The 23131-nt window shown below is 46.2% G+C and overlaps 1 protein-coding gene across 11 annotated transcripts in view; it reads left to right on the forward strand.

The window, feature by feature from the left end:
* The window catches only part of PRDM16 (PR/SET domain 16), a 289107-nt gene that overhangs the window by 198817 nt on the left and 67159 nt on the right, over positions 1-23131 (forward strand). For all 11 annotated transcript variants that reach the window (XM_085509165.1, XM_085509169.1, XM_085509166.1 and 8 more), the window contains one exon: positions 12791-12841. In XM_085509165.1, coding sequence (XP_085365291.1) covers positions 12791-12841 — 51 coding nt within the window. The remainder of the gene's footprint in view (positions 1-12790; positions 12842-23131) is intronic.

Consider the following 23131-nt stretch of genomic DNA (forward strand, 5'->3'; position numbering starts at 1 on the left):
AAGTTGCGAGCTGCCAGCGAAGATGCCTATGTCTCTGCAGGGAGCCTATATCTCACTCTCTTTCTCTGTAGTTCATACTTTTTCTCTCTCACGGGGGTCACCCAAAGCCTTTCACTCTGGCTTCATATTCACATAAAGACATCAAGAAAAAGAAAAACCACACCAGAAAGAATTATTAGGCATGGCTGTCAAATGCTTTATGGGGGGGTGGGGGTGGTTCGGGGGGAAAGAACAGTAACTCTTTATGTGCTGGCATTGTTATAGGAGCTAATGTACTCCTGCCCGAGCGCGGTTAGCAGGAAGACATTACATGCCTTGAGAATTAGGGAGAAATATTAAACTAACATATTGTATTTCAGCAGAAGGGCATTTCCTTATAATTTCTGGGTTTCAGCAGGTTTTTGTAGGCTGTAGGAGGCTCTTTCTTGAGTCCGCTCTCTGGAACTGTTTTGTTCTTTGGAGAAGCCCTCACTGCATGGCATTTGTTATCTGCAGAGAGATCTTTAGGAACAAGGCTGAGGCATCCCCAGCCTGCTTTTGCTGCTGGGGGGAGTTACAGCTCCAGGCAGTGTCCCCAGAGAATGGTAGCATTTCCCATCGAATGGGCACAGCTGCCCTGGTGCTGAGCTGCAGCCGGGAGACCCTTCAGCAGGCAGGAGGTGGCTCTTTCTTACACCACGTTTGCTGGGAGGCAGAGCTACAAAAGCAATGGGGAGGTAGCAGAGCTGCTCCCATCTCTCAGCCTGCGCTTGTGGGAGCTCCATCCATCCATCCATCCATCCATCCATCCATCCATCCATCCATCCATCCATCCATCTATCCATCCACCCACCCATCCGATGACACAGAGCTCTGCATGATGCCTCAGCCCCAATTTGAAGGAGAAGACCCCGCTGTCTCGGGGAGGGAGATAAATTAAATCTTCATTTAATCCTTCGGACGACCAAGACTGTAAAGTTAACAGTCGAGCAAGCTATTAAAATTTACAGCGAGGCATCAAAACAGCAGAAAAGTGCACATGCATAAAGTTTAAAGCATCCTTATAAAAAGCCGGAAACCTAACACTGCATTCCTACAAATTATTCCCTTAGCAAACATTTTTATTTCCAATTAGTAAAAGAAAAATTGCTAATTTGCTGCAGTTGGACAGGCCTGACGTCTCAATCTGCAAAGTGTCAGTGCTGTGAAAGGAAATGTTTCACACTGTGCTGGAGAGAGAGAGCAGCTCTAAAGAGGGTCAGGGCATTGGGCCCAGAAACCAGATTGACTGGCCATAGTGCTAAATTACTCACACAAGACGCACATTGTCTGCGGTGCCAGCTACAGAGCGCTCACTTTCTCATTCTTTCCCTTTTTTAGCTGGTGCTGGTGGGGGAGGCGAGCGATGGGGGGGCCGGGGCTCAGCCCCTCAGCCCTGTGCTGGGTGAGGAGTGATGTAAATGGTGAGGGGGGGGTTCAGCCGCGCTCTGATCCTTCTGGGGGGGCAGGGGGTGAAACCCCACAGCGCTGCGGTGCTGCATGGGGTGAGGCTGATGCTGGGATGGGGTGCAGGCTGCTACCCCTGCCAGGGTGCTGTCAGCGGGATTTTATGGAGTGAATCAGTGATAAATTCAGGGCTGGATGCCCCACTCTGAACCCGGGGAGATGCAGAAGGCAGCAGCTCTGATGCTCGGGAGCACCACAGCACCGAGCTCAGTGAGCTCCCATATCAGCAGCCTAAAATACAACTTTATTTCACTGAGATACCCCTGGCGCTTGCAGAGGGATATCAGCGAGCAGAGAGATGTCTTAATTTCTCTTCCTATAAGGAATCAGCGTGAGACAAAGACAGATGGAGCCGTGCTGAGCTCTTGCTCTGCCCAGCTCTGTGCAGGGCAGTCTGCAGCAGGAGCCTGTCATGGGAAGGAAGCGCTGCACCTTGGTGCAACACAGCCCCTTCCCAGCCAGACAGCCCCTGCGTTTCTTTCTGCTGATAATCCCATCAGGACCTTTGTTTTCTGATAAAGCGAGATTCCGATGGAGAAACCTAAACACATTAGAGGCTCCATTATATCCCCTGCAGTACTTCTTGAACCTGCCTGGTGCTTCCTGTGCGTTATATAGAGCAGATGGCTCCTGGAGCCATGGGCCGCCCCGCCAGCACGGCGGCTGCTGGTCACTGCACAGCACAGCTGGAATGCCCCAATGTGTCCCTGTAAAAAAATGAGAGAGAGGAAAAGACCTTGCCTTGGTGAGATGGCTGCGGAGCTGGGCTGTGCTGGGTTCTGTTTCCAAGAATGAAGATGCTAATCCTCTGAGTCACGTCACAGCGCCTTCATTGATGCGAATCTCAGCAGGCAGTTGGGTAGGATCTGGTATCAAAACAGTGCTTCTCTCTGCCGGGGTGAAGAAAGGCAGAGAGGAAAAGCTCTTATTTTGGATTCCAGGTCTGTCTCACAGGGTGGAAGGCCAAATCTGTGCCTGCTGTCTGGGCCAGCCCTTCTATGTTGCACACAGCTATCTCAACATGGGGCACAAATGCAGGAGAGCCCCTTGGGGAGGACAGGGAAGGGGAGGAGGGGGTGATTCAGCCTTCCAGGAGCCTGTAGGAAGTGTTGGTTGGGGCTGGCTGGAAAGATCTGCCAGGCACAGTCTGAACGCAGCGAGTCACCATCGCTGCCAACCTTTCAGTTTCCCTTTTCTGATTTGGAACGTTTCCCCCTGTTGGAAAATGACTTTAAGGAGAATCTTGTAGGAGAAGCAGCACTAAATGCTCAGAACGTGCTTTCTGAAAGAAAACAACCTCTAAAACCATCAAGTTCAACCCCCAGCCCATCACTTGTGCTTACTACCATACCACACCTGGCAGTCCTTGAACACCTCCAGGCACAGTGAGTGCCACCTCCCTGTGCCAGCACTCAAACAGTGCTTGACCAATGGGTTGTTCCATTCCTAAGGGACAGCAGTTAATGCTTGTGGACATGGTTTGGTGGGCAGCACTGGTGGTAGGTGGATGGTTGGACAAGGTGATCTTAGCATTCTTTTCCAACCTTAATGATCCCGTGGTGCGATGATTTACTTTCTTGCTGCAGCAAATGCAGAGTGGAGAGTTCTACCGAGCTGCACGGTCTTTGCTTTTCTTCTTTCTTCCCTGCTCATTTATCTTTCCCTCAGATAGCTCTGCTGGCTGCGGGGAAGGGGACAGTTACACTACTGAGAGATAAGCCAGGCTTCAAAGTCTGAATTGATGTGTGTATAATTCTGAGCTTAGCAGGGTCAAAGGTGCCAGCATCTGAGGAGGAGTGACAGCCTTATTGTTAAGATTAGGTCTAAGGAGCTTGAAACTCAATTTCTGAATGCCGGAGACACTGATTTTGGCACGTCACCTAATTTCATGTCTGAGTCTTGTCTGTAGAAGTGGGATAGCAATCTCTCTCTTTTTCTTTGCTCGTCATTTATCTGTATTTACTCATTTCCGAGGTCTCTGAGGCAGACTCAGCATTGTGGCTTAGCAAACAGCGCTGCTTCAGCCCTGATCTCAGGTGCTATGATAGTGAATGGTGGGAAACCTGGTTGGGACAGTGCAAGTGCAGGAAGTGCAGTCAGAGGGTGATTGGATGTGATGCTCTCTTGTTCCTTCCAAGTAATGCAAGTGGGTAATGACAGAGAAAATATTGCCCTTGCTTCACATTTGAAGTCAGTGGCTTATCAGCTCTCAATTTCTTTTTTTCCCCATGGAGATGATGGGGTTTCTTACTCATTTTCTCTAAGTCCACCTGCCTGGAAATGTTTGACAGAGCTTTTTTGATAGCAGAGCAAGTTGACTGGGAGGGGTCTGATGTCATTCCCCACTCACTGGGGAGGTGATGAGCTGTTATGAGCCAGGTTTGCTCCTTGGAACCAACAAAAAGAGGAAGTCAGCTCCAGGCTTCCTACACCAGGGGCATTTCTTCAAGGAATGAGCAGATAAAGGCGAACCCGTGTCACCTTAAGCATGACACAGCCAACAGAAGCACTGCTTGTAAAGCAGCTGCTGCTGATTATTGGTGAGCAAATGCCTTTCGGTCTTATTGCTTCTGTTAGCTGGCACTGATAGTAACTCAGTGGCAGTCATCACATCTCTCCATTGTGGTGTGTGGCAATCAGCAGAGCTTTTTGTTCAGCACAGTCTGTCAAATAATAAATGTTATTGAATGAGGAACTCAAGGATGCATTCCGCTATTCCATTAACAGTTAAACTTGAGTTTTCATTTTCTATTCACACACTTCGCCTCCACTCAACAGAAGGCAGCAAAACAAGTGGCAGATCCCAGCCTCAATGAGGTGCCAAGCACTGGGGTGGTGGTGGTGGGCCCTTTAAAAGTCAGATTAGATAGAAAATCTATGGAAACAATCCAAATATTCACCTTTCTGGGAGGCTGTTGAGCCAAGTGCAACGTAAAGAGACAGCAATAAATCACCACGCTATGCACCTCAAATAGATAATCAATTTAATTGAAAGCATCAATAATCATAGTTTGACATTTATTACCCTACGGATGGTTTATCTTTGAGGCCAGGGGACAGCCAGGCAATGATGAATACCAGTTCCGTGATGGAACGCAATTATATGATGCAAGGAACAGGATTTAATATTCTGCAAAAAAATAAGCAGTCAAATTGATAATTGAACCAGATTGCACAAAAACTGAGAAATAAATGGCTCAGAGGCACGTCAGCAGAATCCCAGGGTTATGGCCCATGAGGTAATGCTACAGAAGCACTGTGTTTGTTCTTAAGTGACTCAGGATGGCGGCTCTGCAAAGCCAAGTCTCACCCTATGGAATATCACCTGTTTTCCACCCATACCTTGCAGCAAACCTCAGTCTGGTGCCTTCCCTGGCTGTATTTTATTGCCTGTGCTCACCTGGTGGTGAGCATCCTTAGTGGGGGAAAGTACAAGAGTACCTGATGCAGGTTGTACAGACAGAGGTGATTCTAAAACATAACATGAATTGTGCGCTCGCTCTGCATCCTCCCAAGCAGATTTTTTTCTAACCTTTTCTCTTTTCTAGTTACTTTGCTTGTTTCTGAGGAATCTTAGTGTGGTTTAGAACCAAACCGTCGCTCAGAACCACATTGGAGAGTGCAGCTGTGTGTCTCTTGGATCCAAGATCCAGCTGGAGGGGTGTCCTGGCTGAACGTCAGCCCGGGTATCGCTGGTGCATGTAATTGTGACTGTCATCCAAGCAGCAGAGTGAATGTCTGAATTAGGGAGGGAGGGCAAACAATTGTGACTTATAAATTTATGGCAAATTGACAGCGTTGGCTGCAGCAAAGTAGATAATTGAGTAATGCAGTGTGTCCTCTTGTTGGTTCTCTGCTTTATTCCACTGCTTGTCCTGATCTCTTACCCCCACAAAGCAACAGTTTCCTTGATGGCTCGCTGAGATGGCTTGGTAAGATCCAATCTCAGCTGCTTTGATTGTCCCCACATAGGTTTTCTATGGGGAGCTGTGCCCACAGCTCCAGCCTCACAGCCAGGACTGGGGAGGTGCTCTGGCACAGCCCTGTGTGCAGTGGTTGCTGCGAGGTCTTTTGCTGGGAAGATTTCTAATCAAGAAAATGTGAGCAGACAGATAATGGCCGGGTTTTCTGACCTCAAGAAATGAAGTGCTCACCGTATTTATAAGCTCATTTCTCTAGTTATTTGTTGGCTCTTTTAATCAGTGTTTTCTCTCGATAAGGGCTTGCTGCTGTCTTAGGGAATAAAACTCCATTTCTGCTTGGGGGCACTGGCCATTCCAGGTGGGTGTTGTGGTGTAAGCTCCATTTGCTCCAGCACTGCATGGAGGCAGGTCAGTCCCAGGTTGGGTGTTTATAACACTGAAGAGAGAATATGACATAGAAAGGTGGGAGGATGCCATCCACCCAGCCAGCCACAAATAGTGCTTTGGCACCAGTAGGTTGCAGGGCAGAGCAGAGGAATGGGTTGTGCTGTGGGAAGGTTGCATTTGTTTAGCTTGCACTTGTGGATCTCTACCTTCATCAGTCCCTGCAATGCACCAACTCATGGCTGAGGTGCAGAGCAAAGCATGCAGCATTCCCTGCAGGGCAGCTCTGAGCAGCAGTCCCTGCACTCCTACCTGTGTGAGACATCAGCAGCCCAAGGAAAAAACAGAAACCGATTTCCGCTTGGACTCCCTAAATTCCTGTCTCAAGAAAATGCATTGAAATTGCCACCCACTCTCTGTCTGCCTGATTAAATAAAATATTGACCTTTTCCAAACACAATATTATCATTCCAAGCATAATATTATCCAGTTCTCTCTGAAATTGTTTCTCCAGCTCTTAAAAGGGAGCTCACCTGGCACCCCCTATCAACTCAGATAAAACCAACATTGTGTGCTTTTGAAATGAGAAACGGATTGTGCCAGTGTCTGAAGTTGGGCACAGAATAATTCCATATCGACTTTTCTTAATGGAGGATATCGTTTACTTAACATCACTTGTGAATAAAGGGGGGCAAAGTGGCCTTTTCTGTCTTCTGCTGTTCTCTTTCCAAGCTGAGGATGCAGGATGAGCACCCGTTCTGCATTGGGGTGGCAGTGGGACTTGAGGATGCGTTCCCTGGGCTGTGCAAAGCATGAGCAGCAGAACTGAGCTGATTGGCATGAGTTGGGTTTTTGAACCAAGGCCGGAATAAGAGCCTGGGAAGAAACATTGGTTCTATACCCTTTGAATGTGGCAAAACAATTCATAATTCTTATCAGTGTCTCTTTGGGCTGTAAGGAAGAAAATGGAATGAGGTCATTTCTCCCTGTTCTTTCTCAAATGCCTAACTGTGTAATCACCATGTTGAAGTAAGCCTGCAGGCTGTGCCACTCGGCATGGCAATGGGAGAGGGCGGAGCCAGCTGGAGAGCTGGGGCAGGAAATGTGCTGCCTTGGTACCTATTTAAGAAGAGATATAATGCACCAAGGGAGGTTCAGGTTGGATATTAGGAGACATTTCTTCTTCTCCTTTTAATATTGATGTCAGTCAGTGGAAGCAGGACTGGAAATGGGTGCAGCCCCAGCAAGACGCTGCCAAGGTCGGTTTGTTGTGCAAACCTCACCCAAAGGGAGAGAAGTGATGGGGTTCAGGTGCCAGGTTATTCTATGGACTCAGTGCTGTGTGCATGGAATCCATTTCAATGCACATCTTCCATCTGAGAGCACTTTGTAAGATGTCCTGCTCATAGCAGGTATGACTCGATATTGAGATTTGAGTGCACTGCCCTGTATGGATGCATGTGTCACTGTGTGTCATGGATACAAAGGCTGCAATTTAATATGAAGTATGAGCTCGTCAGCCAAAGCCCAGAGGTCCCCATACGTCAGATCAAGTGTATGTCAGTATTGCCATTACCAGATGATGTATGATCTCTCTTTATTTACTTATGATTATTACTGATCATCTTAACAAACAGGTTATCAATAAGGGAAGTACGGGGGAAGTTCATTTATATTACTCTGTCAATATCAAGGTCATTTTTATAACTAAAAAGGGTCGAGAACAAAAAAAGAGATGGATGGTATCTGACTAAAGCTAACCATCCAATCCACTTACATGGCTGCAAACAGCAACGCTTTATCTGTTAACCAAAACATTACATTTCACTCTTCAAGATGGTTTTTTGCTCAGGTAACAAATAACTCCACCATCCTTTAAGTGATTGCGTTATGTAGATCTGGGGGGCAGAGCACCCGGAGTTGGTGACCCTCACCTTCCCTTTGATGGACAGAGGGAAAACACAAACTGTTTGGCATTTATGACAGAGGCTCTCGTATGCTCTCAGTCTGGTTGTGTTCCCAGTTTGGAAGATGAACACACAGAGAAAATACAGACACCATTCAGCTCTGGGGGCATCCATCCTCGTCCTCAGGCTGCTCTTGCTGGGCGTGCAAAGAAGTGCCCCTTTCATCTGATCAGAATTCGTCTCTATAATGGAATTTCCCTCCAGGAAAAGGGAGCTCACGATGATATTTGTAAATGTATTTTGAAAAGAAAATCAATATATTAATTTAAGCTTTATTTTTTTTTTCTTTTCTTCCCCCGTGTGTTCCATTCCAATCTTCTTTTGCTGAGCAGTGTTTGAAGAAGTAGGCAACAACAGACAAAAGGCCATTCATTGAGAAATCTCATTAGAGGTGGGATTTGTTAATTATCTACAAAATAAATAATTGCCGTAGAGAATTAAGGTTATTCTGAAAACAATACCAGTTGGTTTGTGCTCCTGGGGATGGGTGAAGGCTGCTCCCACTTGGAGCACCTGGATCCATTGGGGTGCACAGGCTTCAGGACCAGCAGCAGCTTCATAGATCCTCCATAGGGAGCCCCAAAGGCTGTGCTTGGTTCTGGTGGGACTTTGACCGTCCTGCAGCTCTCTGGCCAAGTACCCAGCTCTGTCATCACCACCACACAATGGGGTTCTCAAAACAACGTTTATCTGGGTTTGTTATTTCCTTCACCTCGCGGGTCACTCAGAATCCAAACAGCAAGGCTTGTTTTGTTGCTGTTTTTGTTGGTTTTTCCCCCAGTAATTTACCATCCCTGGTACTTATTCGTCTTTCAAGAGTCACTCTGCATTGCAAAAGGGAATGCAGTGGGCTCCAGCTTGGTACATAAATGTGTGTCTCTGCTCCGGAGTTCTTAAAGATCTCATTCTCTGGAGCTGGTAAAAGCCATTTTATTTAAATAGTGTAAATAGATGGTTATTAAAGGTGATGCCTGGTTGCTGAAATGGAGAAGAATAGACGGGGGTTAGACGTGGCACGCTCTGAATGGGAAATGCATCCCTAGCTTGGATCCAAGGCACACGTAATGAATGAAATACATTCTCCTTCAGCAAAACCGCCGAACTATCAAGTGCATTTCTCATGCTCATTAACACTGGACTTTTAGAACCTGATAAGAATGCAATATAAAATCAAACAGCCCCTAAAGACTGCGAGATTATATGTAATGCTCTGCTATCACCAGCCCCTGAGTGCTTGGCAGGAGAAATGGTGACATTTACTAATCAGTACCCTCTCTTATTTGTCTTGGCTGAAAGTCTCAAGTCCTCAGCTTATTGAAGTTATTACAAACGCTCTCCATTAGATTCTGTTTAACTTCCTGGTATTTGCAGTTGAACTCGATGGCGATGTCATGGGGGAGTTATGTCTAAAATGGTGCGATACCATGTATGTAAATTGCACGCTTATTTTCTTACTTGCAGACTTTGTTCTCGAGCATATTCTTAAGGTTTGGCATTCGCTCTTTTCACCATTAAGTCCCTCAGAATTGCCCTGCTCCTTTTGGGATGCCCAGAAGCTGATTCCAAAGCGCAGCTCAGGATGTTCCCCTAAACACCCTTTGGAATAACCTGTAATGATTCACCTCTGTGCACTGCAGTTTGTTCTGCTGGAAGTCAGCAAACAAAGCAGTTCCTTTGCACAGACACAAGCAAGTGCAGAGGTGCTCACTGCAGCCGATCACCAAGAGTTTGGGACCCTTGATCACTGTTATACTGAATGTTTGCTGTGTGAGACCACCTTTTTGTTCAGACTTTCAGCTGAAAAATAAATGGTTCTAAAATGGTCTGTGCGGCACATACCGGGGCTCTGCAGACTGTTACTGGTCCGCAAACCACAGTTTGGCTGCTCCACAGTGTTCCCAATTGTGCTGGGGTTGCCCTTAGCACTGAATGCCTGGTTTATTCTTTATCCTCCTTTCAGCCCGTGGCTCACTGCGTGCCAGGCAGGGCCGTGCTGTTCATCCTCCTTGCTCACCAGCCAGGAAAGGAAATTCTTCCTCCCCGAGCAGAGCTTTCCTCCCTTTCCTCTTAATTCCAGGCACATTCAGTGCAAATTCCCAAGACAGGATATTGAAAATTTCCTCAAGTGAATAGTGCTTCACCAGTTCATTTACTACAGAACATACAAGAGTTTGTCAATTTGGGGGCCAGAAAGTGCTCTAAAGTCTCTGTGTTTTTAAAAGATGGTAAAAGAAAGATAGATTGGGAGTGCTGGAATGGATTTCTGCTGCAGCACCTGAATGCAAAGCTGGGCAGCTCACAGAAATCCTTGCTCATCCTCCTTGCTCCATAGGGCCAGGATCATTGTTTCACTCCCAGCTGGGAACCAAAGGACAGTAAGCAAATAATGGCCATGTGCTTCCTGGGATGGTAAGGAACTAAAGGAAATCTGCTTCCTGGCAATCCAGGGTTGGGTCTTTGTGGTTTCCATATGTATTTTCTGTAACACAGTGTTCGTGGGGTCCTTCTGTCCCCATGAGCCCACACTCCTTCGGTCTGCTCCCAGCACAGCATCATTGCACTTTCTGGTTTGTGACAGCACAAATCAGCTTTCTGGTTTCACTTTGAAATGGGCAACTGGATTGTTATGAAAACTGTTAATTAATAAGCAACCCTTTTCTGCTTGTGCATCTGCAGTCAGCAGAGCTGTTGGGATGGAGCAGGTCAGCTCCTTGCTGCAGGATTTGATGGTACAGTGAGCAGTGGTTTGTGTGTCTCAGGCAAACAGTGGCAGCCAACAACACAGCACTCATTGCAGCTTCTCTCTGGCTCCTTATTTAGGTTTGTAAAACTGCCCTCGGACTCCAGGAGGGGGGAATGTTAGCAAGGTGCTCATTGAGGGCGAGCGTGATGCTGTACAGGATGGGTGTGTTAGAGCTGAATGAGCCACTGCATCCCACGAAGGGATCAGATGACAATGAAGAGCCAGTTATTGCAAGAAGTTATTGTTATCCACATGCCAACCTTGTGCTACCATTGGGCTCCGTCTTGTATTTCCAGCTCCGTACAGACATGGAAATACTGCTAAAACCCCAAAATCTCAGTGGCAGAGCAGGGCTGTGCTGTGCTGAATACATCAGGCCGTGCCTATTCAAGTGCTTTATTTTATTTTATTTTTTATTTTTAAATGACAGTTTATCTGAGCTCACGGAATGAATGGATAACGTTACTATTTACATAAGCTCATTGTGATCTGTCTCGGTAATGTAATCAAATTAGGGTTAACTGCAGCTGGAGAATGCCAGCTTGTAAACTGTTTTTCAAAAAGAATCACATGGTGTTACTTGACATGTTTAGTATACATTCAGGAGGCTTTGCAAAAATTATAGCACATCCCTCCCTCGTGTAGCTCAGGCAGGATCCCCCTGCCAGCAACGCGCAGGGCCCAGGAAATGAATGCAGGCAAGCATTGATTCTACACCTTAAGCAGGTTCCCAAGGCATAGCAGTGACACATCGTCATGCTTTGTGCTAAAATCAGCATTAGCAATGGATAAAAAAAGGGTACGGCCTAAATTCAAAGCGCATTTCAGAACATCTGTGTCAACTGCAAGGCTGCAGCCCACTGTACACGTCAAGCACTCTATTTAGGATTATGGCATTCAGATGAGATGAAGTCCAGCCTGAGCTAAAATTACCCAATGAGTAGGTTTTCAAAGTATCTTTTGTTATTCTTATTAATAAACATCACATCTGGTACTTTCTCTCTCGTTTAATTAGGAGGTAGCGCTCAGTCCTGCTGTGTGCCCCAGGTTCTGCTGCTGCAGAGCTCTCCCTGCAGCCTCTGTTTTCAAACAGTCTTCATTCCAAACTGGGAATGCAGAATGAGGAGCTTGAACTTTACTCCCAAACCACCCAGGAGAGCTTCTGAAGGCTGTTAGAACCTGGCGATGGCTGGGCAGCATCCTTGCCCCAAGGTGCCCATCCTGGCCGTATCACTAAGGAGCATTTAGATGTGCAGCCATGATGCTGTGCTGCAGAAGTACCAGTTCTGAATGTGCCCAGAGTATATTTTGCAGAATTTTGTATTCTCTGGGAATTTCACAATTTGAGATCTGCTCTCTGAATAGAAGGGGAAAAAAACAATTTGCTTTGAGAGCCATAACTTGCCCCATGAGCACAGATCTATCCAAACCAACAAAAGGAAGCTTGTGTTGGCATTTAGATTCAGACTCAGGAATTCCTGACTCTTAAGCCTGTTTATACAGGGCTACACCACAGCCCAATTTGCACTTCATTTCAGTGTGTTTGGTTTTTTTTTGCCCATCCACATTTATGGGCATGTTGAACGGCTGGATTATGCACTCTGAATGCACATAATTAAGCAATTGTGTTTAAAGGTGTTTTGTGTATAATAATTACAGCAAGGTGTCTTGGTCTGGTGGCTGTGGGTCCTTCAGCATGGCCAGCTGTGGGCAGGGCAATGCCATGGCTCTCAAAAGGCTTCCAATGGCCACCAACTCCCATAGTAGGACCTGGGGGTGTTCCATGGCCACCAGACTTCCTGCAGTGCAGTGGTCTGCACTCCTCATTGGGTGTCATTCACTGTCCCACAGTCATTCCAACCTGTGCACTGCAAACACAAGTGAACAAGCCCATGGAATTTTATTGCTCCGCCATTCACCTCTTGGTCCTGTTTGCTCTCAGCTGCTTTCCAAACCACAACTTCAGTATCTATTAGAGCTGTTGTAAAGCACAGAATGCTTTAGGATTCCCACTATTTAAAACACTGTTATTGCAGCTGAGCTTGGAAGCATTTGCCAACCTTTCTGAAGTCTGTCACTTCAGTCCATCCCACCTGGATGTGGCCACAGGCAGCCCCAGTGCCAACCTCTCAACCACCAACTGCAGTGGGTGTGCACCTGAGAGCTGTGGCCCTTATGTAATAATAATAGTAACGATAATAATAATAACGACCTGTATTATTTTATAATGTTCTTAGCTGCAATCCAACTTAACCTCTTTTCCATTTTGTTTTTTTGTTTTCTCACAGCAAATACTGACTGATCCCGAGGCGACCTCCCAGGAGGGCAATATCAAAAAGGTAGGACATGGCTCAATTTGATGCAATCTGTATTACTGTCTGGCTTTGAAACAGACCCAGTTTATTTCCTTCTGCTCTTAATTTTGACCCGGGCCTTGCATCTCAATGGTTGTCCTCCAACTTTGCCAGTATTTGCTCTTGCTCCTTTGGATTACACATTGTGGTTCGATTGGCACATTCTTCTGTCTTTTTGTGATTCCAGCATTTATGAAAAGGAAAATAGTAGTGTGAAGTGTTTCTTGATTCAGCTACAACATGAACAGCCACGAGTCCAAATCATAAAACCTCATTTACCTCTTTTCCAGTAAAAGAAAATGTTGGTCCTTTTGTTAAAAGTGTTAAATTTTTAGAGGTCGCTTTGCCATGTAAATGTGGCTTATGGAAAGGCCCGGGGAATAGGAACAGACATATGAAAGGATAACATTTATGGAGTATGATGTATTACCAGTGCTTTTCATCACGTTGCGATGCTTAAACTGTTAATAGTGACCAGAGAAAAATGTGTTCCAAATATGGCCCAGCTGTATAAATCTCTGCGCAGGGGCTGCGAGGCAGCTCAGCTCTCCATGTTTCAGTAGCCAGCCCTCAGTTTGTCTCTGGGTTGTTCCCAGGAACATGAAGATGATTCCCTCCATGGCCATCTGTGGGGCAGCACTTGTTGCACCTTGTGTTTGCTTATGGCCATTGGATGTCCATAGAGGTGACGTGTCCTTGCTGAAACGTGGAATTAAGTGTAATTCTTTTCAGATGTGATGGCCTTACGTTGGCTGTTCGCAGCCATGTCCATAAAATATTGGTTTTCTGAAGTGTGTTAAATGGGAACCTGCAATGACTGCCTTTTCCATTCACCCTTTTAGGCCATCTTCAGTACTGAGAGTTAAAAAGGAACACAATGCAGTGGAATGTAATGCCTGTTAGTGTCTCCCAACTTGGGCAGCAGGTACTGAGACCCACAGCCGTTGTTGGGCTGTTCTGTTCTCAGTGGTTTGAGAAAAAGAAGCTCTTCTTTTGGGGGCTCAGGCTCTCTCCATGCGATGTCCTGTGACCACGCCATGACCTCGCGGCAGCCCTATCACAACGCCGCTGAACTTTTTACCTTGTTTCTCCCCATAACTCACTGGGTGTTTGTCTCTGCCTCTGTGGGATCCTTTTGTCTGGACAGACATGGTGACAAGGTGGCAGGTTCTTATTATCACCATGCACTCATCGCAGCCATGGGGGGAATTCTCCATGGCCCAGACTGGCCGTTCTTTCTCAGTCCTTAATTACAATATCACTAATGAATTGTGCGTCCCTTCTTTGCTGAATCTCCATTACCCCAAAGTGAGCAGGCTTTGTATGGGACGGGGGCAGAAGGAAACATTGAACTGGCAGCTGTATGTCTTGGATACGTGCTTTTTGTGTTGTAAGCTCCATTATGTTATTCCAAAGAAGAACGTTGCAAAACCTGCAGGTCTTGTACAATGCTGTATCCCTAACTATTTTCCTGGGCAGCAGGTATGAAGCTGGACAATTGTGATATTTGACAAGGGGGGAGCATTGCCCCTCCACTGCTGTCTCTAAATGTGGTGTAGAGAAGCTCTAGTGGGAGTTTATGAGGTGATAAATTTATTGAAGGATGGTCAGTAGGGCTTTACAGCTGGGGTAAAAAGGGTCAAAGCGGAGAGGTAAAGAGTTCAAGTCTAAACTTTATGGCTTGTGACAAGACTACTGCCGGACAGCTTTGCAGCCAGCGCAAAAAATGAAAAGCAAAGAATGAAAAACCACCCTGTACAATTGTGGAGGTATCTCAGAACACTTTGATAGCACTCCTGGCTACGCAGCATTTTGCTCTGGTGGCACAAAACCCTTTGGGAGGAGATTTCCCTCCCCAGCATGCCTGGACTGTTCAATTGCCACATCCCTGATGAAGGCACAGTGGCTGATGTGTGAGTTCAGTGTATTCCTGCTCCCTCGGAGGTAGGTGGGTGGTGGGAAGGGGACTGGAATTAAGATTTCTAGCAACATGAAGGACCTCTGTGCAGGACCTTTAATGTGCTGTGCCATAGAATAATGCATGGTGTGCGTCTGCCCAGCTTTTCTTCTACCTGCTTTGCTTGCTGATGCTGGGTTGACTTGCACAACTCTGCCTGAGCTCCTGGCCCAGTTTTTGTCTGTAAGTACCAGCGGTGTGAGCAGTTTTATTTTGCTTAGAGAGCAGCTCATACACTCTGGGACTGAATTTTCCCTTGCGCCTCTGCTGCATTCAGGGTGTTGGAGCACAGTTCTGTTCCCCTTCTCCTCACTGTTGCTGGGATTTCACTCTATGGAGGAGAGGAAAGATTCAGCCTCATTACCAGGCTCAGCTTTGGGTGCATTTTGCTGTTCCCAGCTGTGGGTGTGGGTTGGGGAGAGCCGGTGCCCCCTCCCCGGCTGCTGTGATGGGGACGCAAGGACTTCTCCTCCTGCAGCTCTCCATTTAGTTTCTGTTTACTTAAAGGGAATAGCCCGAGGGGCTACTGGAGAGAAAACATCTGTGGGAGATAATCTATAGAGTTATCTATCTATCACTCTTGTCGACCCTGTCTCCCTCGAGAGCAAGCTGAGAGACTTGTAATAAAAAGGCATCGCTGAAGAGGCTTTAGGGACAAATAAAGAGACATGTTAAGGGCCAGCTGAAAAAGGATAGAAGACATTATTAAAGCTCAATAGCCGTCTTATCAAAATCCAATAGGATAGGCATTTGGCAAAAGGCTTTAAATTTATTCTTTGACTTTCTCGAGAGCTTGAATTTATCCATTAACAAGAATGTATGGTGCGGGGAGCGGGAGATGCTATCGGCTTCAAAAGAGTGGGATTCAATCAGGCACTGTGAAAAAATAAAACAAGGAGCACAAACTGATGACAAAACCCATTTCTTCCCTCTGGCTGACTTCATACTTACATTGCAAAACACTCCGAGTGGGTAACATAATGCTGCCGACGTTATAAAGTGAAAGTCATTTATTCAGTACCTTCGCTGTGGTTCCCAAATCACAGAGGTTTGCTTTAAAAATAACGAGATGGTTAGAAACGGTGTGAGATTGGAAATCTTGACCTCCTAGAAAGCGCGGGGTTGTAAACCTGGACGGGGCGGATGGAGCTTTTATTCCTAAAACAAGGGTTTAAAAAAACCACCCATGTTTTGTTACTGCAGAAACGAGGAGGAGAGGTCCATAAATCTCGCCGGGTTTATTATTGTACACGGAGTGCTACAGGTCACAGGAACCATCTGATACTGCAGGAACACATTGTTCACGCAGGATGATTGATTGATAATTATGATAATTTGCAAAATGATTATTTGGGTATTATAACCATCACTCGTCCCACCGGGTCGCTGTGAAGACATTTTCTATATCACAGCCGTCAGAAATGGCCTCTGGCAGCCGGGGATATGGAGGGGTCTGCTGGGCCGTCCCGCCGGGATCCGCAGGGCTGATGAATGATGACCCAGAGGAGTCAGAAATCAGACTTCAATAAGCAGTCAGGAAGGTAGTTAGGGAAGAGCAAGGGAACTGTTCACTGTCTTTTGTGCAGCAATTACGAGCAGGCCAAGCGCCCCGGGGCTCAGCGCAGCCTGTCACAGAATCACACACAGACATTGGCCTCCAGATTGCTGCTGGAGCTGCTGAAGGTCCAGCTTTTGCAGCACTTTGCACAAAACTGTGCCTATCTGTGTTTATTTAGCACTTACTCAGTGTTACATATTCACTGTGCGTAATAAAAGACGGTCTCAGGCTGTGAGTGGAACTGGTGTAAAAATCTAAAGTTGGCTATTTCTGCGTCTTTCAAATGCGTATGCCAAAGGGTTGAACCTAAAAACATCCAAGAATCGAACCCAAAATGCTGAAGAACTGAGCCCAGAACAGCCCCACACACTTACCAAGAACCGCTGCTTTGAAAATGGCGCTGGGAAGTTTGAAAATAGCGCTGGGAGGTTTGAAAATAGCGCTGTGAGGTTTGAAAATAGCGCTGTGAGGTTTGAAAATAGCACGTGCTCTGTGCGCTCAGCTCAGCTCAGAACCAGGCAGCTCTGCCTTCCCTGGCTGCTGAGGCCAGAGCTGTTCCCTGCAAGCATCCCATGCAGCCGTGGCATGGGATCAGCTGCCATCTCCCCACGAGCCCCGAGCTGCTGCTCTGTGCGCTGTATCTCTATGAAATAAGGGCATGTTTAGCCGCCACAAACAGAGGCAGCTTTGAGTTGATTTTTATAATCTTTCCCTGAATGGGTTTGCGTCATTCCAGTAAGCCCAGGACAAAAGGGTGGACAGTGTCTGAGAGTCTTTTTTATAACATTTCTCTCTTTCCATTGTCAGCGAGCTGCTAATAAAAGAACCAGGAGTCCATTAATTCAGTGAATGAACATATAGTAAAGTCAGTTCCCTCTTGAGAACAATAATGTTGCGGTCAGCTTAGGTTTCCATGGAAACTAAGTACTTCTAAGAAGTTTGCATCCTTGATTTTGCTGAAACCAAGCATGTAAAGTGAAAAAAGGTGTGAGGAGGGCAGGGGGAAGTCGGCAAAGAAACTGATGGATAAATGGTGTGGCAGGAATAGCGTTGCACGTTTCATTTCTGCAGTACTGTTCTTTGGGCCTGAGGGGGGTGTGTAGGAAAGAGGGGTCCATAAAGGAGTCTGGGAGCTGTGCCCAAAATCCAGATGGGGCTGGGGATGCTGGGGGGACGGGTTTGCTCTCCCAGCTTCTGGAGCATCCAAGTGAGCTGCAGCCCCGTGCACCCCATCTGAGCGAGCTGTTTGCACACTGATCTGGCTGTTGTACATCTCTGCTGAACAGAGCATCTCTTTAAGCCAAAAGCGTCCCTGTCGCCGCAGCACACGCAGACCCCCGAGGTCACCTTGCCTTTCCCAACCCACCTCCAGCACACACTCAGCTGTGTTTTGTGGCTTCATGTGTTGTTCCTCCTGCAGGAAGGCAGCACTTAGGCCAGCAGGAATGAGAGGAACTGACAGGGTTCTGATGCGGCCTCCCTAATTAAGGCACAACTAACTCATTAGCTCGCTGCTGTGCCATCACCCCATTCTGGGCACTGACAGAACCCCCACCCTCAATGCCCTGCACACGTTTGGGGGTGCACAGAGCTCTGCAGCAATGCAGAGCCCACGTGTCCGTGTGAGCAAACTCTGCTGGCTTTTTTGTCTGCTCACATTCCCAGGCACACACCGATGGTTTAACACTTCTTTCAGACTGCTTATCTGTGTATATAGAGCCACCGAATGGCTTAGGTTAGAAGGGACCCTAAAGAACATCCAGTTCCAAACCCACTGCTGTACAGATAGAGCTCTGTGATTCCCCATTTGAAAACGCCTGCAGTAACCCATAGGAAATGTCACTGCTCCACGTACATTTAAATTCATTTAAAGCAAGCTATGTGTTTAATTGTTTGCATACCATCCAGCACACACTCCCATTTTGCTAATGAAATGAATGCCAAATGAAAGGCGGGCATTGATGTGCCCCTGTAAGGCGATTACTGGGGCAGTAATATTTGGGATGATTAGGAGGCATTACAGCTCTGCTCCGAAATGCCAGAATGCCCCAGAGAGCTCCATGAATCTGCTGCCAGCCGGCCCCTGTCAGAGCTGAAGGCAGCACTGTCTGGAGCCCAAAATCAACCTCAGGAAGGTCATGTGAAAGAAAATCCTCAGTCATCAGGAAGCCCTTGGCCTCGTGGCCTTTCTGACATTTTCTGACAAACCTTAAATCACCAGAGTAGACAAAACATCACAAATTTTGGAATGATGGCCTCTGGGATTTCAGAGCTGTGCGCTGGATGAGGGGGGAAAGCCCCAGCTCTGCCGTGCTGCTGCTGCTCTGCACACAGGGGTTGTGCTGGAGCTGCACGAGGTGTTTGTGCTGGAATTACATGCGGTGTTGGGGCAGGAATGGTGCGGGCTGCTCCTGCAGGAATTGCATTAGACAATGATGCAGGGACTGTGCAAAGTGTCGGTGCAGGAATTGCATTGCAGCAGCACACTCTGCTCAAGCTGCAACTGCAGAGATGCAGTAACGCATCAGTGCTGTGAGCATGGATTGCACTGAGTGGGACAGGTCTCTCCTCCAGAAGGAGCTCAAACAGGGGTTTGAGCTCACATAAAGCAGCTCGCCTGCATTTATGGGCTTACCCCACGCTCCCCCTCCCCATGCTAACACAGCACAGCAAGTATTTGTTTGATTTTTCCTTTCAGTGTCTGCTGAAATGAGTAACCATTTCCTTAAGATAAAGGCAGAGGGGTTTGGGGGGAGCGCTGAGCATCCCAATTCATAGGCCCAGCTGCTGGGGCAATGCACTGGGCAATTGCTCCAGCTATGGGCACTGAATGCTCTCCTTTCAACTTTGGTCTTGTACTTTTTTTGCTGTTCTTTAACGGTGTGTGGTGAGTTTTGAGCTCTTTGTTTTGGGCATTTCTTATTGGTCAACTTTTCTGTCTGTGTTTGAGTGGATTTGGTGCTCAGGATTGCTGGCAGGTGAGGAGAAGTTGGTTGGAAGGGCTGTAGGTGATATCCTAAGATCTTATTGAGCCTTTGTATTTGTAACTGTAAGCTGAGCTTCTAACCTAATATAGTGAGGAGGGAAAACAGGGATGATAGAATGTGGAACAACCGGTACAATTGGAGGTGGCAAATTAAGGCTGAAATGTATTGCACTGCTGTTGGGAGGGCTTAATGTATCAACATCTCTTTTTTGTTGTTGTTTCAACATGGAAGTTCTTTGTCCTTGAGGCTGACATTGCTGAGTTTCTATGTATCATTGCAATGGGTGGAAACATCCTTTAGCTGCCAGACAGCACTTACTGATAAGCCGGCCAATTAATAATGTTGATTTGAAAAGCGCAAGAATAGGTGAGAAAGCAAAGTCCTTTGGTAAGTCATATTTGCACAGCATTAAGAGTCCCCTTTTACCTGATCCAGTAAACATGGTATTAGGAACTCTGCGCTATTGAAAAGCTGAGAGACCATAATGATATGTGTAACTGATAATTGCCACTCCTAACTATTCAGCACCCACTTATCATGCCTTTTGTACATACATACCTTTGAAATAGACAGCTTATGGCATATGTATTTCTCCTTCCTAAATACTGATGGGGCAATTCCTTTCTCTGCTGCGTTGACCTGTTTTATCACGGAGGCGAAGGCGAAAGGAGCAGCACTTCCTGCAGAGCTGCTGCCTTTGGCACTCAGCAAAGTGGGCGTAGGGTCTGATGGGAACGAAAGGGATCGAAACTCAGAAGCAAATGGGAAGCAGTGATTCTGCTGTAACAATTCCACGCAGCCACTGCGTTGTGGTTTGTGTCTCTGAGCGTGGAGCAGCAGGAATAGCAAAGTTCTGCAGGGGTGGCGTGGTGCTCACAGCACTGAGCTGTGGGTTGGGCATGAGCCACGATGCACGAGATGGAAAACCAGTCTTGGACAAGTGATGCTATTTGGATACAGTGCGGTGTTGCTGCCTTCAGCAAATTAACGTTATCAGTTGCTGCCTAAGTTCACGTTGGTGGCATTAGAACTTATCTGTGCTTCTGGTCAGAGAATGGACTTTGGATGCTGCAATGGAATGAGCACCGTGCAGTCCTTGTACTGCTGCTCTGTTGTCTTCTTCAAACCCATCACATCCAGCAAGGCTGGGACGGACCCACCTCAGCCACCACCAGTCTATATTAAATATCTGCCCTTTCCCTTGAGAAAGTGCCTTAGTGTAGATGAAAAGAAATGCACTTCATATTTCAGCTGATAATGAGAAGTTAATAAAATTGGGATTTTGAGCAATGCAGGACCTCTGACATCTTAATCTTTATTAAAGAGACTTAAACTACCCGGAGCTGCTGGTGCTGACTGGCACAGCCAGACCCGAGGAACACCAGGAGGACTGGGCAAATGAGCTGTTAAACAACTCTTCCTAATCCATCAGGGAGAAACAATAAGTGCTGGAAACATCTATTTACCATGCATCAATCACGCGTACCTAAGCAATTTCTAAGTAATTATACTTCTGTTATGCAGTTCCTGAGATGACTGGTCTGAGTGAGACGTTTGCTTTATTAAAACCAAAAAATGGACTTTGGTTGACATATCAGATGTTGTTTCACTTCTGACAGAGCAGGAATTTTTTGGACATAACCTCAACTAATTGTGCTGTTCAGATCCTATCTGGAATTCAAACAGCAACATTTTTTACCTTTCAAAAGCTTCACAAGAGGAAGGTTTTATGTTTTTTTAAGTGGCTGAGATGTTATCTGCTGAATTTTGCCAGGTCAGTAAGAAGAGCGTTTGGAGCAGCTCCCCAAGATGTGTAACTTCAGTAGACCTATGGGAAGGCAACGCTTTGGTGGGTGGAATAATAACTGGTTTAAAATACAGTAAAAGCTCAGTGCCTGCACTTCTTTTTCTTTCTTTCTTTCTTTCTTTCTTTCTTTCTTTCTTTCTTTCTTTTTCTTTCTTTCTTTCTTTCTTTCTTTCTTTCTTTCTTTCTTTCTTTCTTTCTTTCTTCTTCTTCTTCTTCTTCTTCTTCTTCTTCTTCTTCTTTCTTTCCTTCTTCCTTCTTTCTTCTTCTTCCTTCCTTCCTTCCTTCCTTCCTTCCTTCCTTCCTTCCTTCCTTCCTTCCTTCCTTCCTTCCTTCCTTCCTTCCTTCCTTCCTTCCTTCCTTCCTTCCTTCCTTCCTTCCTTCCTTCCTTCCTTCCTTCCTTCCTTCCTTCCTTCCTTCCTTCCTTCCTTCCTTCCTTCCTTCCTTCCTTCCTTCCTTCCTTCCTTCCTTCCTTCCTTCCTTCCTTCCTTCCTTCCTTCCTTCCTTCCTTCCTTCCTTCCTTCCTTCCTTCCTTCCTTCCTTCCTTCCTTCCTTCCTTCCTTCCTTCCTTCCTTCCTTCCTTCCTTCCTTCCTTCCTTCCTTCCTTCCTTCCTTCCTTCCTTCCTTCCTTCTTCCTTCTTTCTTTCTTTCTTTCTTTCTTTCTTTCTTTCTTTCTTTCTTTCTTTCTTTCTTTCTTTCTTTCTTTCTTTCTTTCTTTCTTTCTTTCTTTCTTTCTTTCTTTCTTTCTTTCTTTCTTTCTTTCTTTCTTTCTTTCTTTCTTTCTTTCTTTCTTTCTTTCTTTCTTTCTTTCTTTCTTTCTTTCTTTCTTTCTTTCCTTCTTTCCTTCTTTCCTTCCTTCCTTCCTTCCTTCCTTCTTTCTTTCTTTCCTTCTTTCCTTCCTTCCTTCTTTCCTTCCTTCCTTCCTTCCTTCCTTCCTTCCTTCCTTCCTTCCTTCCTTCCTTCCTTCCTTCCTTCCTTCCTTCCTTCCTTCCTTCCTTCCTTCCTTCCTTCCTTCCTTCCTTCCTTCCTTCCTTCCTTCCTTCCTTCCTTCCTTCCTTCCTTCCTTCCTTCCTTCCTTCCTTCCTTCCTTCCTTCCTTCCTTCCTTCCTTCCTTCCTTCCTTCCTTCCTTCCTTCCTTCCTTCCTTCCTTCCTTCCTTCCTTCCTTCCTTCCTTCCTTCCTTCCTTCCTTCCTTCTCTCTTTTCCTCTTTCTTTTTCTCTTTCTTTTCCTCTTTCTTTCTCTGCTCTCCACCTCTTTTTATCCACAAGGTGCAGGCAGGGATGCATTCTGTAACAGACTCTGACGTTCTCATGAGCAGAACAAGCAGTGCACACCTTTCTGCTCCCATTGCTACTGCTGAAAATATGAACATTTTGCTTATATTTTTCCCAGCCAATATAACATTGTACACGACAAGATGAATTAACGAAGAGCAATTTGTATCTCTGTACAGCCAGACAAGGATGGTGCCTTGTGCCTTGTTGACCTTTGACGCTGGAAGATTGCGGCGTTATAAAAACATATATATGTGTGCTCAACAAGCCCATCATTGTGTGGGGCTTTGAAATGTCGTTTTCTAATCCACTCAGAGAAAGGGGAGGGATGGAGTCTTTGTCAGTATCCAAGCAATTAGGATAATTAAAAAAGAAAGCTTATTGGGTAAACATGCTCTTAGATTGTGACCTCTTAATTAATGGACTACAGGGAGAAATTACAGCAGTGGCAAGATAATTAACACATGCATTTAAAAGGAACTGTTAGACAAGGGTATTATAGGATAGTAAGACACAGATTTGAATCACCGAAGGACTATGGAGGTGAACAAACACAGTTGAACAAGACAAGATTTGCATGTGTGAGTGCCCCGGCACACAAGAGGAACAGATTAGGTTAACTTGGTTATCACGTAGGCGGCTCTGGTGGTGACACGTTCCCTTCAGCCATGTTTTACAAGTCCACGCTGGCTTCT

Source organism: Coturnix japonica, chromosome 9 (assembly GCF_054131305.1).
Source record: "Coturnix japonica strain WE chromosome 9, WE-NBRP24, whole genome shotgun sequence".
NCBI classification, from domain to species: domain Eukaryota; kingdom Metazoa; phylum Chordata; class Aves; order Galliformes; family Phasianidae; genus Coturnix; species Coturnix japonica.